Source organism: Hyla sarda, chromosome 3 (assembly GCF_029499605.1).
Source record: "Hyla sarda isolate aHylSar1 chromosome 3, aHylSar1.hap1, whole genome shotgun sequence".
In the NCBI taxonomy this organism is placed as follows: Eukaryota; Metazoa; Chordata; class Amphibia; order Anura; family Hylidae; genus Hyla; species Hyla sarda.
In genome coordinates, this window is record NC_079191.1 from 344321362 (window position 1) to 344334204 (window position 12843).

General features: G+C 46.8%; 1 protein-coding gene across 2 annotated transcripts in view; it reads right to left on the reverse strand.

The window, feature by feature from the left end:
• Positions 1-12843, reverse strand: part of HEATR5B (HEAT repeat containing 5B) — a 127518-nt gene that overhangs the window by 107605 nt on the left and 7070 nt on the right. For both annotated transcript variants that reach the window (XM_056567422.1, XM_056567420.1), the window contains exon 2: positions 10559-10712. In XM_056567422.1, coding sequence (XP_056423397.1) covers positions 10559-10684 — 126 coding nt within the window. In that variant the 5' untranslated portion in view covers positions 10685-10712. The remainder of the gene's footprint in view (positions 1-10558; positions 10713-12843) is intronic.

The following is a 12843-nucleotide window of genomic DNA, read 5'->3' on the forward strand; positions in this document are numbered from 1 at the left end:
GCCTCCAGGAAGACTCCAGCAAGGCTTCAAATTCAGCATGGGAGCTGAACATCTTGGGTGCCGGACAAGCACAATGAGAGGAAACTTCTGGGACAGCGTCCAAAGTTCCTGGGTCCTCTAGGTCAAAGGTGTCTCTTATGGCCGAAACCAATGAGTCCACCGTGTCGTTCATGTCTGTGTGGTCTTCTGAATCAGAGGCGGAAGCAGAAGCCTCATCAACTAGTTCTCTACGGGAGTGAGAAAGGGTGGAGGCAGCTTTAGAAGAAGGAGACACTGACCTGGTACGCCGTTCTGGGGACTCAGAACAGCGACTCGGGGAGCGTCTTCTAGAAGAGAGACGCTTGCGGGAAGACGTGGCAGAGGGACGATGCCCATGAGGGGAGCGCCTACGTTTGTACCGAGACTCCGGAGAGGAGTCAGAGGAATGACCCCTATTACGCTTGTGAGAGCGTTTAACATAGGGTGAGGGAGAGCGAGTCTCTCTTGAGGAACGGTGTAAGGAGGACCTCTCCAAGGCAGTCACCACGGAGCGGGAGACCTGCGCCAAGTCAGTGATAGACAGAGAGGGAAGACACCCATATTGGAAGGGCAGCAGAGCCCACTGGGTCTGGGGGAGCATCCTGAGTGGTAATATCAGGGGGGGTCAGGAGGTGCAGGCAGAACAAGTGGGTTCAGCAGACCCAGGCATTTTGGAGTTGCAGCCCTTACAAGAATAGTAGGTGACCAGGGCCCCAGGTACCTACTTAGAGGGAGGAACAGTTCTGGACTCGGACATGGATAAAATAAAACAGTCTCACCAGCGTCTGTCTCCCCCACCAGGCAGCTGCTGTGAGGAGAGGAACGAGAAAAAGAGAGAGAAAAAGGCAGAGGCAGCCAGAACAATCAGAAGAGAGGGGGCGGATTAGACTGGGGCGCCTCTGATTGGCTCATAGTCCCCTGCACAGCTTCCATTGGCTGATGAGATTCGCGCTCCACCTAGGGCGCGAACCCTGCCGGGAAAGTAAGATGCCGGCTAGTAATGGCAACCACTCCAATCCCCGAAGCCTATATGAGTGCAGGGGAACGGGAGCGGGCGAAAGTGCCAGCGCAGCGAGCCGCTGCAAAAGTGAAAGTAAACTGCGCCTCGGTCGCGTCGGCACACGACGCGGCCGGAGCACAGAAGAAAAAGCCAAAGTGAGAAGGCAGCCGCGGCTGCTGCATAAAGCAAAAAACTGACAAGTGAATAAAAAAACAGAAAGAACAGTCCTACACCACCGACTCCAGCCCCCTGAGTTCCCCCAATAAACGTTAGGGAGCCCTTGCCTAATAGGGACCCCAAATTAGATATAATAAAAAGGAGTGGGACCAAAACAGGGGGTCTCCTGAGGTTGCAAGCCCCCGACACCTGAAAGAAAAAAAAGGGGGGGGGGATACTCACCTCAATCTGAAGAACTCACCTAATAAAGTCTTCAGTCATGAAGTCTTCAGCCAGCATTTGTCACCTGCATCATGCCGGGCTTGAAAAGCGAGACGAGCAGGGAAAGGTGGGGGACCCGGACCAATAAGGTACAACCCCAGGCGCTGGCCGTTGGCGAGAGGGGGTTGACAGTACATCCACGATGTCTGTGCCCCCTCAATCGCAAATGGGGAAACAGTGAACGCTATGTTCCTGAGACCCCACCTGAAAAAAGGAAAATAAAAGGGAATAAGAAAAACTAAACGTCCCTATTCTGGAAAAATTTTAAATGTTAGACCAAGTCTGGGGAGAACCCCAGACTAGTGTCCATCTCCTGCGACAATAAGCTAAAACTGATTACCTCAGGCTCTGTAGGCGGGTATATCCTGCTGGGAGGAGCAGACTTTTTTGGTTTCCTTAGTGTCAATTTCACAGATTGTCCACTTATGGGATACCAAGGGTACCAAAAAGATTAAATGTATCACAGAGGGGTACACAATAATAAAATGTAGCTTTTATTGGATACTTTAAAACAAAAAAACTAAAACACAACACACATAGACTTAGTGTAAGGACACCCTTAAAAAGGGGCACTGAGGACTAGTGCCCTATCACAGGGAATAACAGACTATTGGGATGATAAACGTCTGTATGGAGATTGTTGGGGAGAGTGGGGCCAGGACAGATATAAAGTCCCTAGTTGACCCTATTGGGGAGATGTGGTGAGGGCTAACCCTACTCCCACAGGGACTGTCGGGGCACTCGCCCTAAAAAGAGCAACCCCTGCCCCGAACTACCCCTTGGACTACACCCTAGAAGTCCCTAGGTGATATAAATAACTTCCTTGCACTGGTGTCACCCGACGCGTGTCTCCCACATCGGTATCACCATTAAATACAGGGGTGCATAAGGAAATAAATCACACACGGTGTATTAAACAACATTAAGTGAACCATGGACTAGTGAGTATTGGCATATAGCACATACCTGGTCCGGTGAGTGGTGCTATCTATCTCTGCCGTATACCTGGGGGTAGTTGTTCACCCTCAGGTGTATAGTCACATATAAGTCCCACTAAGCCGCAATGGCGGTCTCCCTGCGTGCGTCCACCACAGTGGTGGTGACGCGCAGACTCGGGTGTCCTAGGCTACTATGCCAGGGACTGCCGGGTTATTTATATGTATCCAAATCAAGCTTGTGTGTGCGCGAGCTCCGGTGTCACCCGCCACTTCCGGGGGCGTTTCAAAAGACTCCGGGCATCGCTCGTAAACAGGGTGTGCAACGGTGTCTCGCACTCCTCCCATTGACTGCTCGTCATATCTGGGGGAGCGTCTTTAGACACCGGGCGTCCCTCGTTGCCAGGCAGCGCCCAGTGACGTGGCGGCGCTGTCGACAACTTAGAAAATACAACAGGTATTTAGCCATGATCAGCGACAAAAGGCGAATGTCTGAGAGCATTTATAAGGAAAATAAATGCAGAGCCAGAATTGCTGCACCAAATAGCTATAGAGCATTGCAACAAAGGCCCTGATAGTGATAACGTGTAAGTACAAGCACTAGAAACTACGGTGCCTTATCAAAAGAATAGATCAGACTGGTGGATATCAGAAAATAGTCATCCAAACGTATAGCCCAAAAAAATGTAATAAAGATATGTAATTAAGGGAATACCCCTTTAAAGTATAGAGGGCTGGGAAGGGGGGGAGGTAAATTATGGTCCCCTAATCTAGGAAACTGGCATAGCTCAGGGCTTCATTTAGACCACTTGGAGCCTGCGTCTGTAGGTGGAATATCCACCAAGTTTCCTTTTGGAGGACCAACTTGTCCCAGTCCCCTCCTCTTACTGGAGGTCTAATCAATTCCATTCCCACAATACTTAGACAGTGGGCATCTCCTCTATGTTGACAATTGATATGCCTAGCTAAAGGTTTGTCAGCTAGGTTTCTAATGTCTCGCAGGTGTTCCCCTATTCTCCTCCTAAACTCCCTGATGGTCTTTCCGATATACTCCATACCACATTTGCAGGTGGCTTTGTATATGACCCCTTTGCTGTGACAATTAATAAAGTCTCGTATCGAGAAAACCTGTCTGGTGTTAGCGCTGAAGAAGGATTTTGTAACCTCTATGTATTCACAGGCGATGCAGCCACTGCATCGAAAGCATCCCTGTATTTGCCTATCAAGCCAAGTTCCTCGTGCCCGAGGAGGCGCATAATGACTCTTCACAAGTCTGTCCTTGAGGCTTCGGCCCTTTCTGAAGGAAATTTGAGGATGTGGACCCAGGACACCCTTCAAGTCTGGGTCCATCCTAAGGATTTCCCAATGTTTATTGAGAATCCGTTTTACTTCTTGTGCCCCTCCATCAAAAGTGGCCACCAATCTAATGATATTATCAGATTCAGTGTTGGGGGGTTCGGTACCAGTAATCCTACCCTATCCAGACTCCTGGTTTCTTGGTAGGCCTTACGAAGAACCCAGTCTGGATACCCCCTCTCTAGAAACCTTTGCCGCAGATCCGCGGCCTGTTTCTTAAATTCCTCTGGGGAGGAGCAATTGCGCTTCATTCTCAGATATTGCCCCTTCGGAATGCCTCGCTTGAGTGGCACAGGATGATGACTGTGCCACTCTAACAGGGAGTTTGTAGACGTGGTCTTACGGAATACTGTAGTCTGCAAACCCCCTGTTACATCTTTCTTAACGAGGACATCCAGGAACGGCAATTCTGTGCAATCTCATAAGTGAACCTCAGGCCTACCTCGTTGTCATTTAGAGCCTCAACAAAGAACATGAAGTCTTCCCTCGTGCCATTCCATATGACGAAAATATCGTCAATATAACGTGCCCACAGCCCAATCTGCTCCGTAAAATTAAACAAAAGGTCACCAAAGACCAGCACCTCCTCCCACCAGCCCAGGTAAAGGTTCGCATATGTGGGGGCACAAGGGCTCCCCATCGCGGTTCCCCTGAGCTGGTGGAAGGTGCGCTGGTCAAAAATAATTTTTTTTTTGGTGAGAGTAAAACGGAGCAGATCAATGACAAACTGGCTGTGGGCACGATACTGACAACCTCTACTTTGCAGAAAGTATTCTACCGCTGCTATTCCTTGTGTATGAGGAATGCAGGAGTAAAGGGATTCAACGTCAATGCTGGCCAGCCAGGCATTCCCCTCAAGGGTCAGACCATCCAGTTTTTTTAAAAGATCCGTAGTGTCTCGGGTGTATGAGGGCAGTGCCATCACAAAAGGTTTGGGAGGAGCGTGAGACACCGTTGCACACCCTGTTTACGAGCGATGCCCGGAGTCTTTTGTCACGCCCCCGGAAGTGACGACGAGTAGTGGCGGGTGACGCCGGAGCTCGCACGCGCACGAGCTTGATTTGGATACATATAAATAACCCGGCAGTCCCTGGCATATTAGCCTAGGACACCCGAGGCTGCGCGTCACCACCACTGTGGTGGACGCACGCACGGAGACCGCCATTACGGCTTAGTGGGACTTATATGTGAGTATACACCTGAGGGTGAACAACTACCCCCAGGTATACGGCAGAGATAGATAGCACCACTCACCGGACCAGGTATGTGCTATATGCCAATACTCACTAGTCCATGGTTCACTTTATGTTGTTTAATACACCGTGTGTGATTTATTTCCTTACGCACCCCTGTATTTAATGGTGATACCATTTTTGTTTTCCTTGTGTAATTTTAAACTACTGTTGTTAATTTCCTGGTTAACCCCTGAGGAAGCCACCAATGTGGAAGAAACGCCTCGGGTGACACCAGTGCAAGCAAGTTATTTATATCACCTAGGGACTTCTAGGGTGTAGTCCAAGGGGTAGTTCGGGGCAGGGGTCGCTCTTTTTAGGGTGAGTGCCCCGACAGTCCCTGTGGGAGTAGGGGTAGACCTCACCACATCTCCCCAATAGGGTCAACTAGGGACTTTATATCTGTCCTGGCCCCACTCTCCCCAACAATCTCCATACAGACGTATATTATCCCAATAGTCTGTTATTCCCTGTGATAGGGCACTAGTCCTCAGTGCCCCTTTTTAAGGGTGTCCTTACACTAATTCTAAGTGTGTTGTGTTTTTTTTTGTTTTAAAGTATACAATAAAAGCTAAATTTTATTATTGTGTACCCCTCTGTGATACTTCCTTAGTGTCAAGTCTCCTAGCAACAACAGCATATACCCCAAGGTCTGTGTCCCCCAATGGAGCAGATAGAGAAAGCTCTATCTTGGTCTCATCTGACGTTTTCCCAGAAGGATTTTGGCTTACTCAAGTTCATTTTGGCAAAATGTAGTCTTGCTTTTTTATGTCTCTGTGTCAGCAGTGGGGTCCTCCAGCAGTTTGCGCTGACACTGATGCTACCTGAGCCTGCAGGACAGCTTGAATATCTTGGGAACTTGTTTGGGGTTGCTTATCCACCATCCGGACTATCCTGCGTTGACACCTTTCATCAATTTTTTTTCTTGTGTCCACGCCCAGGGAGATTAGCTACAGTGCCATGGGTTTCAAACTTCTTGATAATGTTGCACTCTGTGGACAAAGGTAAATCTAGATCTCTGGAGATGTACTTGTAACCCTGAGATTGAGAATATTTTCCACAATTTTGGTTCTCAAGTCCTCAGACAGTTCTCTTCTCCTCTTTCTGTTGTCGATGCTTAGTGTGGCACACACAGACACACAATGCAAAGACTAAGTGAACTTCTCTCCTTTTTATCTGCTTTCAGGTGTTATTTTTATATTGCCCACACCTGTTACTTTCCCTAGGTGAGTTTAAAGGAGCATCACATGCTTGAAACAGTCTTATTTTTCCACAATTTTTAAAGGGTGCCAGTAATTTTGTCCAGCCCATTTTGCCCAGCCCATCTAGAGTCCAGGACATCTACTTCAATAGGCCGGACGCCAGCTGTGCCAGCCCAGGACTCAGCCACCCAACCGCCGGACAGGCACTTACCCATCTGTGCCGACTGCCCAGCCGTGCCAGCCTATCCTGTCCTGTTCCCCCCTAGGAGCCGGTGAGTGGTGCTGTGCACCGAACCCTATCATAAACAGCCGTTCAGACTCAGTACGATCCCTCAGTGCAGCGATCTTCTACAATAACTTTGAACCACCTACCAACGACTGAGCTGTGATAACATCTGTATACTGCCAAATGAACTGTGTCAATATTGTTACACTGCATCATTACAACAACTTTGTATCCTCAATTTATGAATGAACTGTGACAACCTACCATATTATCACAGTATACTTTCACTTCAACGCTGAACATTCTAAAAAAAATTTTTATTGAACTGTAACAAATTGACTAATAAGCGCTTCAACCGAATTAATTTTATCTATACCAAAACTACAACTCCCAGCATGTTACACAATAACCTTAAATGTAATACTATACAGTGCAACATGCTGCAACACCCACACAACCATAGGCTGCATCAGGGCATGCTGGGAGTTGTAGTTATCTAGTAACTAAATGCAACTTCCAGCATTTTCTGACACAAAATGCACCATATAAACTGGAGAAGCAGAACCCCCCCCCCCCCCCCAGTAACACATAAGTCCCTATGAAGACTGAAAAATAGTGATTAAAATATTTTAAAAAGTGCGTATATATGTGAATAAGCCCCTTACTAATAAAAGTTTCCAATTTTCTTTAAATAAAAATAATGTACAAAAATAAATATAAGTGGTATCTCTACATGTGGAAATGTCCAGACTATTAAAATATAATGTTAATTAAACCGTACGGTGAACGGTGTAAATGTAAAAAAATAGTCCAGAATTGCTCATTTTTGGTCACTTCATATTAGAAATTTTTCATAAGGTGATCAAAAAGTTACATCTAGACTTTTCTGGGCTTGTCTCGGGTGTAAAAGGAGCTACAGCTCTCCCTCCCGCCATAATATCCTGGCATGCTGCGATCGCCGTGGCCGCAATTAAACCATTAGGTCATCGCTGTCTAAGTTGACAGCAGTGTCTTAAGGAATCTTATATCCATCCCTGGTGGTCTAGTGGGGTGAATCGTACTATTTTGGTGGAAATTATTTTATCTACCAGGACAAGTGGATTTTCTTGAGGGACAAGTAGATTGTGTTCCGCTTTAGTCCCTTGGACAAGTAGTTTTTTTTTAAATTTCCACACCCCTGATTCTTCTACATACCTTCCTTCCTTTGTTTTTAATTTATTTATACCTTGTTTTAATTTCCTTTTTTCATTTATATATCTGAAGAATGTAATCCCCTTTTTTTCACAGACTGAACTAGTTTTTCTGTTACGCTATGCGGTCCGACCTCACACGCCGGTCCCCTTACCTTCTGCTGCCGACGGGGCTGGCACTCGCATCACGGGAAGCGCCTGCATGCGAGCCCCAGTGCGTCACTCTCCGGGTGTTTCTCCTGCCTCTGCCTCCACCTCTCTGCTCTGGCGCGCGTCCCCATCCCTTAGGGCGTGCACGCACCAGAGCTTTAAGATTTAAAGGGCCAGTATGCTCATTAGTGTAACCACCTATGGCTTGTTTATAAATTCCTCTATCCTCCTCAGTTCTCTGCGGGATCTTTGTTGCCTTGTGCCCAAGAGAAAGCGTTCCTTTGTATTGCCTTGCCGTGTACCAGATCTCCTGACTTGACCTTGCTCCTCTGCCGCCTGCCTACTGAACTCCTGCTACGTCCTGACTACGCTACTGTGCCGCCTGCCCTGACCTACAGCTATCCAGACTATCCAGTTGCCTCATCCCTCCTGTGTCTCACATCTCCTCAGCCGCCTGTGTGTCAGGAGTAGCGACCTGGGTGTCGCCTGCAGCTGCAAGCCCATCCTGCTTTGCGGCGGGCTTTGGCGAAGACCAGCGGCACCTTAGACTCCGCTCCCTGGTACGGTCCGATTAATCTGCAACACAGGTCCAGCGGATCCACATACACCGGAGTTCCTGTCTTCAGAAATGTGAGTGTTACATTTTCTTCTGCCTGCGCTTTAGAAGTTCTTATAACTTGCTTGGCCTCTTTCTGACTAGTCTTGTAGATTTCCCTATCTTCATTGCTCTGGGTTGTTTTATAATTACTAAATGCTAGCTTTTTGTTTTTTATGATTTTGGCCACTTCTGCTGAGTACCAAAATGGTCTCTTCCTTTTCCTGCTTTCACTGACAAGGTCTAATGCAGTTTTCTGTTGCCTTCAATAATGCGTCTTTTAAGTAGTCCCATTTCTCCTGGACTCCATGTAATCCGTTCCAGTCTGATAGGGACTCATTTATGACTAATCTCATTTTTTAAAAGTCTGTTTTTCTAAAATCTAAAAAGCTTTGTTTTTGTATGGTGTGACTCCTTCACTGTTCTTATATTAAACCACACTGACTGGTGATCACTAGATCCAAAGCTTTTGCCTACAATAACATCATATACCAAATCCCCATTTATTAATACCAAATCCAAAATGGCCTCCCTCCGGGTTGGCTCCTCGACCACTTTTTGTCGAGATAATCCCAGTAGGGAATTTAGAATATCTGTACTCCTGGCAGAACTAGCTATTTTGGTTTTCCAGTTTATATCCGGAAGATTGAAGTCATAATAACTTCTCCTTTCATGGTCATTTTAGCCATTTCTTCAACTAGTAGATCATCTAATTCTTTAACTTGGCCAGGTGGTCTATATATCACACCTACATGAGTTACTGTCTGATTACCAAACTGCAACGTAACCCAAACTGACTATGTTTGCCTCACTAACTTGTATTTGGTTAGATTTTATGCTATCTTTCACATATAGGGTCACTCCTCCTCCTTTCTTGCCTTCTCTGTCTCTTCTGTAAAAAGAGTACCCTCGTATGGATATGTCCCAGTCATTACTTTCATTAAACCATGTCTCAGTAACAGACCCTAAACTTACATTCTCAGATGCCATTATTGACCCAGTGTTCGGACCCCCCACGATCAAACACTTATCCTGCCGATATGGGATAAGTTGTTTCCAGCCACAGATGGCCTTTAAGCACTTTGATATTGCATGTTAGTCCTTCGTGCACATAATTATTTTGCTACTCTATTTTAAATTGGCTATAAAGGCTAAGTTTTATCTTTCTTTACTTTTCAAACAAATAGGGACCCTAGTTTTTTCAGTTTATTCTGTGTTATTTACAGCGGGACAGAGATCAGTACCCAGACTGGGTTATCTGATGTGTGTATTAAAAGACATCTATAGTGCAAAATAACTTATCCCCTATCCGAAGGATAGAGGATAAGTTATAGATCGCGGGAGGTCCAAGCGATGGGTCCCCCCGCGATCTTTGGTACGGGGCCCCGGCAATATACAGGAAAGTGGGCGTTCCGTCCCCACATGACGCGGCGGCCGACACGCCACCCTCCATGAATCCCATAGAGATACATGGAGGGTGAGTGTCTCCTGCAGCTTTCTGCTGGGGACGAAACTTCACTTCCGGCAGCAGGCCGCGGCCCTGTCCAGGAGATCCCGGGGGGCCCCAGCGCTTGGACCCCCTGCGATCTATAACTTACCCCTATCCTTTCGATAGGGGATAAGTTATTTTGCGTTGGAGTACTCCTTTAATATCTGATATTGTGTCCCTGATATATATATATATATATATATATATATATATATCTAAGATCTTTTATGTAAATCAATTTAAGCCATTAAATCTGCTTATTTTTATAATAATTGCATCATTATTTTATTATATTGCAAAAGTGACTTTCTAGCACTACAGACATCAAAGAACTCCTCTGGGTAAACAGAAGGGCGTAGCTAAGATAACGTAAATTGCATTGTTTGTATATTTTTGGCAATTCATTAAGGTCACAATATTTTTATTGACCATAATTGATAATTGAGTTAAGTATTATTATTCTTCCTACATAATGGAGGCCCAAGCAAAATGATGTCTCCTACATAATTAGGTCCCAGTGTCGAAGATATATTTTCCAACAGGTCTGATTAGTCAAGATGGCTTAAAAGGGTTATTTTTGGGAAGAAACATTATTTTTTACGGGTTTGTGGGTTTCATGTCACCGATCATGAGAGTGAATGGGCAGCAGTGCTGTATAAAAAGATATTTGTGCAAACTTAATACGTTTTTCTTAACATTCATAAACGTAAACATCCAAAGAATGTACCTTGTTAGCAGCTATAAGCACTTTGTCCAGAAACCGCAGCCATTCAAATATAAAGACTGACTTTTTGGCCTCTGTAACCTGAGCCAGAGCATCTTCTTTCAGTAACAAACTGTGGGCGAGCTCCATGTTTGTAAGGTAATAGCGGCTGAAAACCCTACAAGGAGAAATTACAGTTAGTAAGATCAGTTCACGTTATGTGCAGAAGAAAGGCTCACCATATGCATATCATCCAAGCAAGTGTGTCAGTCAGCTGCATATCTCCTAGCACAGTGGTCTCCAAACTGTAGACTAGGGGTCCTCAAACTACGGCCCGCGGGCCACATGCGGCCCGCCGAGGACATTTATCCGGCCCGCCGCTGCCTGGGACATCCCTGTGTCCCCAAAGATGTTTTCGGGACACAGGGATGCGCTCTCGGAGACCCCGCGTTTACTTTAAAAACACAGGGGCCGCCGGGAAGGTGGCGCACGCAGGGATGTCACTGACACCGTGCGTGCGCCCATAGCAACGGAGCGGGGAGGAGCTGGGCAGCGATGAGGACGTGCGCCAGCCAGCTAGGTAAGTGTTACCAGCGGCACGTCAGCTTCGGTGCTCCGACCACCGTTCCTTCGGTCCCGGGACTTACTGCTATGTCCGGACTGGAGGAGCGGTGGTCGGAGCACTGAAGTGGGGGCAGAACACAGGCATACAGCCTCCAGCCATACACTGTATGGCTGGAGGCTGTATGTCTGTGGGGCAACATTATACTGCACCTAATGTGGGGCAACATTATACTGCACCTAATGTGGGGCAACATTATACTGCACCTAATGTGGGGCAACATTATACTGCACCTAATGTGGGGCAACATTATACTGCACCTAATGTGGGGCGACTGTACTGCACCTAATGTGGGGCGACTGTACTGCACCTAATGTGGGGGGACTGTACTGCACCTAATGTGGGGGAACTGTACTGCACCTAATGTGGGGGAACTGTACTGCACCTAATGTGGGGGAACTGTACTGCACCTAATGTGGGGGAACTGTACTGCACCTAATGTGGGGAATTGTACTGCACCCAATGTGGGGAATTGTACTGCACCCAATGTGGGGAATTGTACTGCACCCAATGTGGGGGAACTGTACTGCCAACCCTAATGTGGGGGAACTGTACTGCCAACCCTAATGTGTGGGAACTACAACATAATGTGGGGGATCTATACTGCCAACCTGTGCTGCGTACTTAGTGGTAGTCCACTAATAAGATAAGTGTGCATAGGAATTTGTTCATGTTTTGATATCTATAGTCCGGCCCTCCAACGGTCTGAGGGACCGTGAACTGGCCCCCCGTTTAAAAAGTTTGAGGACCCCTGCTGTAGACCTTCAGATGTTGCAGAATTACAACTCCCAGCGTGCCCAGACAGCCAACAGCTGTCCGGGCATGCTGGGAGTTGTAGTTTTGAAGCATATGGTGGTCCACAATTTGGAGACCACTATTGGTCCCTTCAGACTTGCAGCACAGCCTCATTCAAGCATATACAGCCCTGTCTTATATTCCTGTAGAAAAAGGATTCTACCACATACCCCTGGTCTGACATGGCAGGTCTATTTTATTGCTAAAAATGTTTCAAATATTATATAACTTTTGTGTCTCACTCTATACTAGGGATCGACCCATTATCGGTTTGGCCAATATTATCGGCCGATATTCACGATTTTGGACGTTATCGGTATCGGCAATTACCTTGCCGATAATCCGATAATGCCCCGCCCCCCTCACCGCTGCCCCATTGCCTCCCCCATCCCCGGTTTTATAATTACCTGTTCCCAGCATCTGGGGCCCGCGCTACTTCTGGCTCCTGCTGCATCCTGCGTTACGCTGTGCGCTTGACAAGTGACAACGCAGGATGGGAGCCAGAAGTAGCGCGGGCGGCAATGTGGCAGCGGCGGTGGGGTGCGGTACAATCAAATGTCCTGTGAGGGAGGAAGCTGGGAGACTGTATCCCTCTCACCCGGTCTGGTCATCTTCACCAGACCGGGTGAGAGGGACACAATAGGTCCGCAGTAGGTTACCGTAAAGTGTACAGCGTGAAAACGAAATCTTGCAAAATTGCTTATAAAAATTTTTTCTTTTCAATATCCCCAAACAAATAATATTTTTTGGGTTGCACCATACAGTTTATGGTAAAATAAGTGATGTCAATACAAAGGACAATTGGTCGCACAAAAAAAAAAAAAAACAAGCCCTCATATGGGGCTGTGGATGGAAATATAAAAGAGTAATGATTTTTAAAAGACGAAGAGGA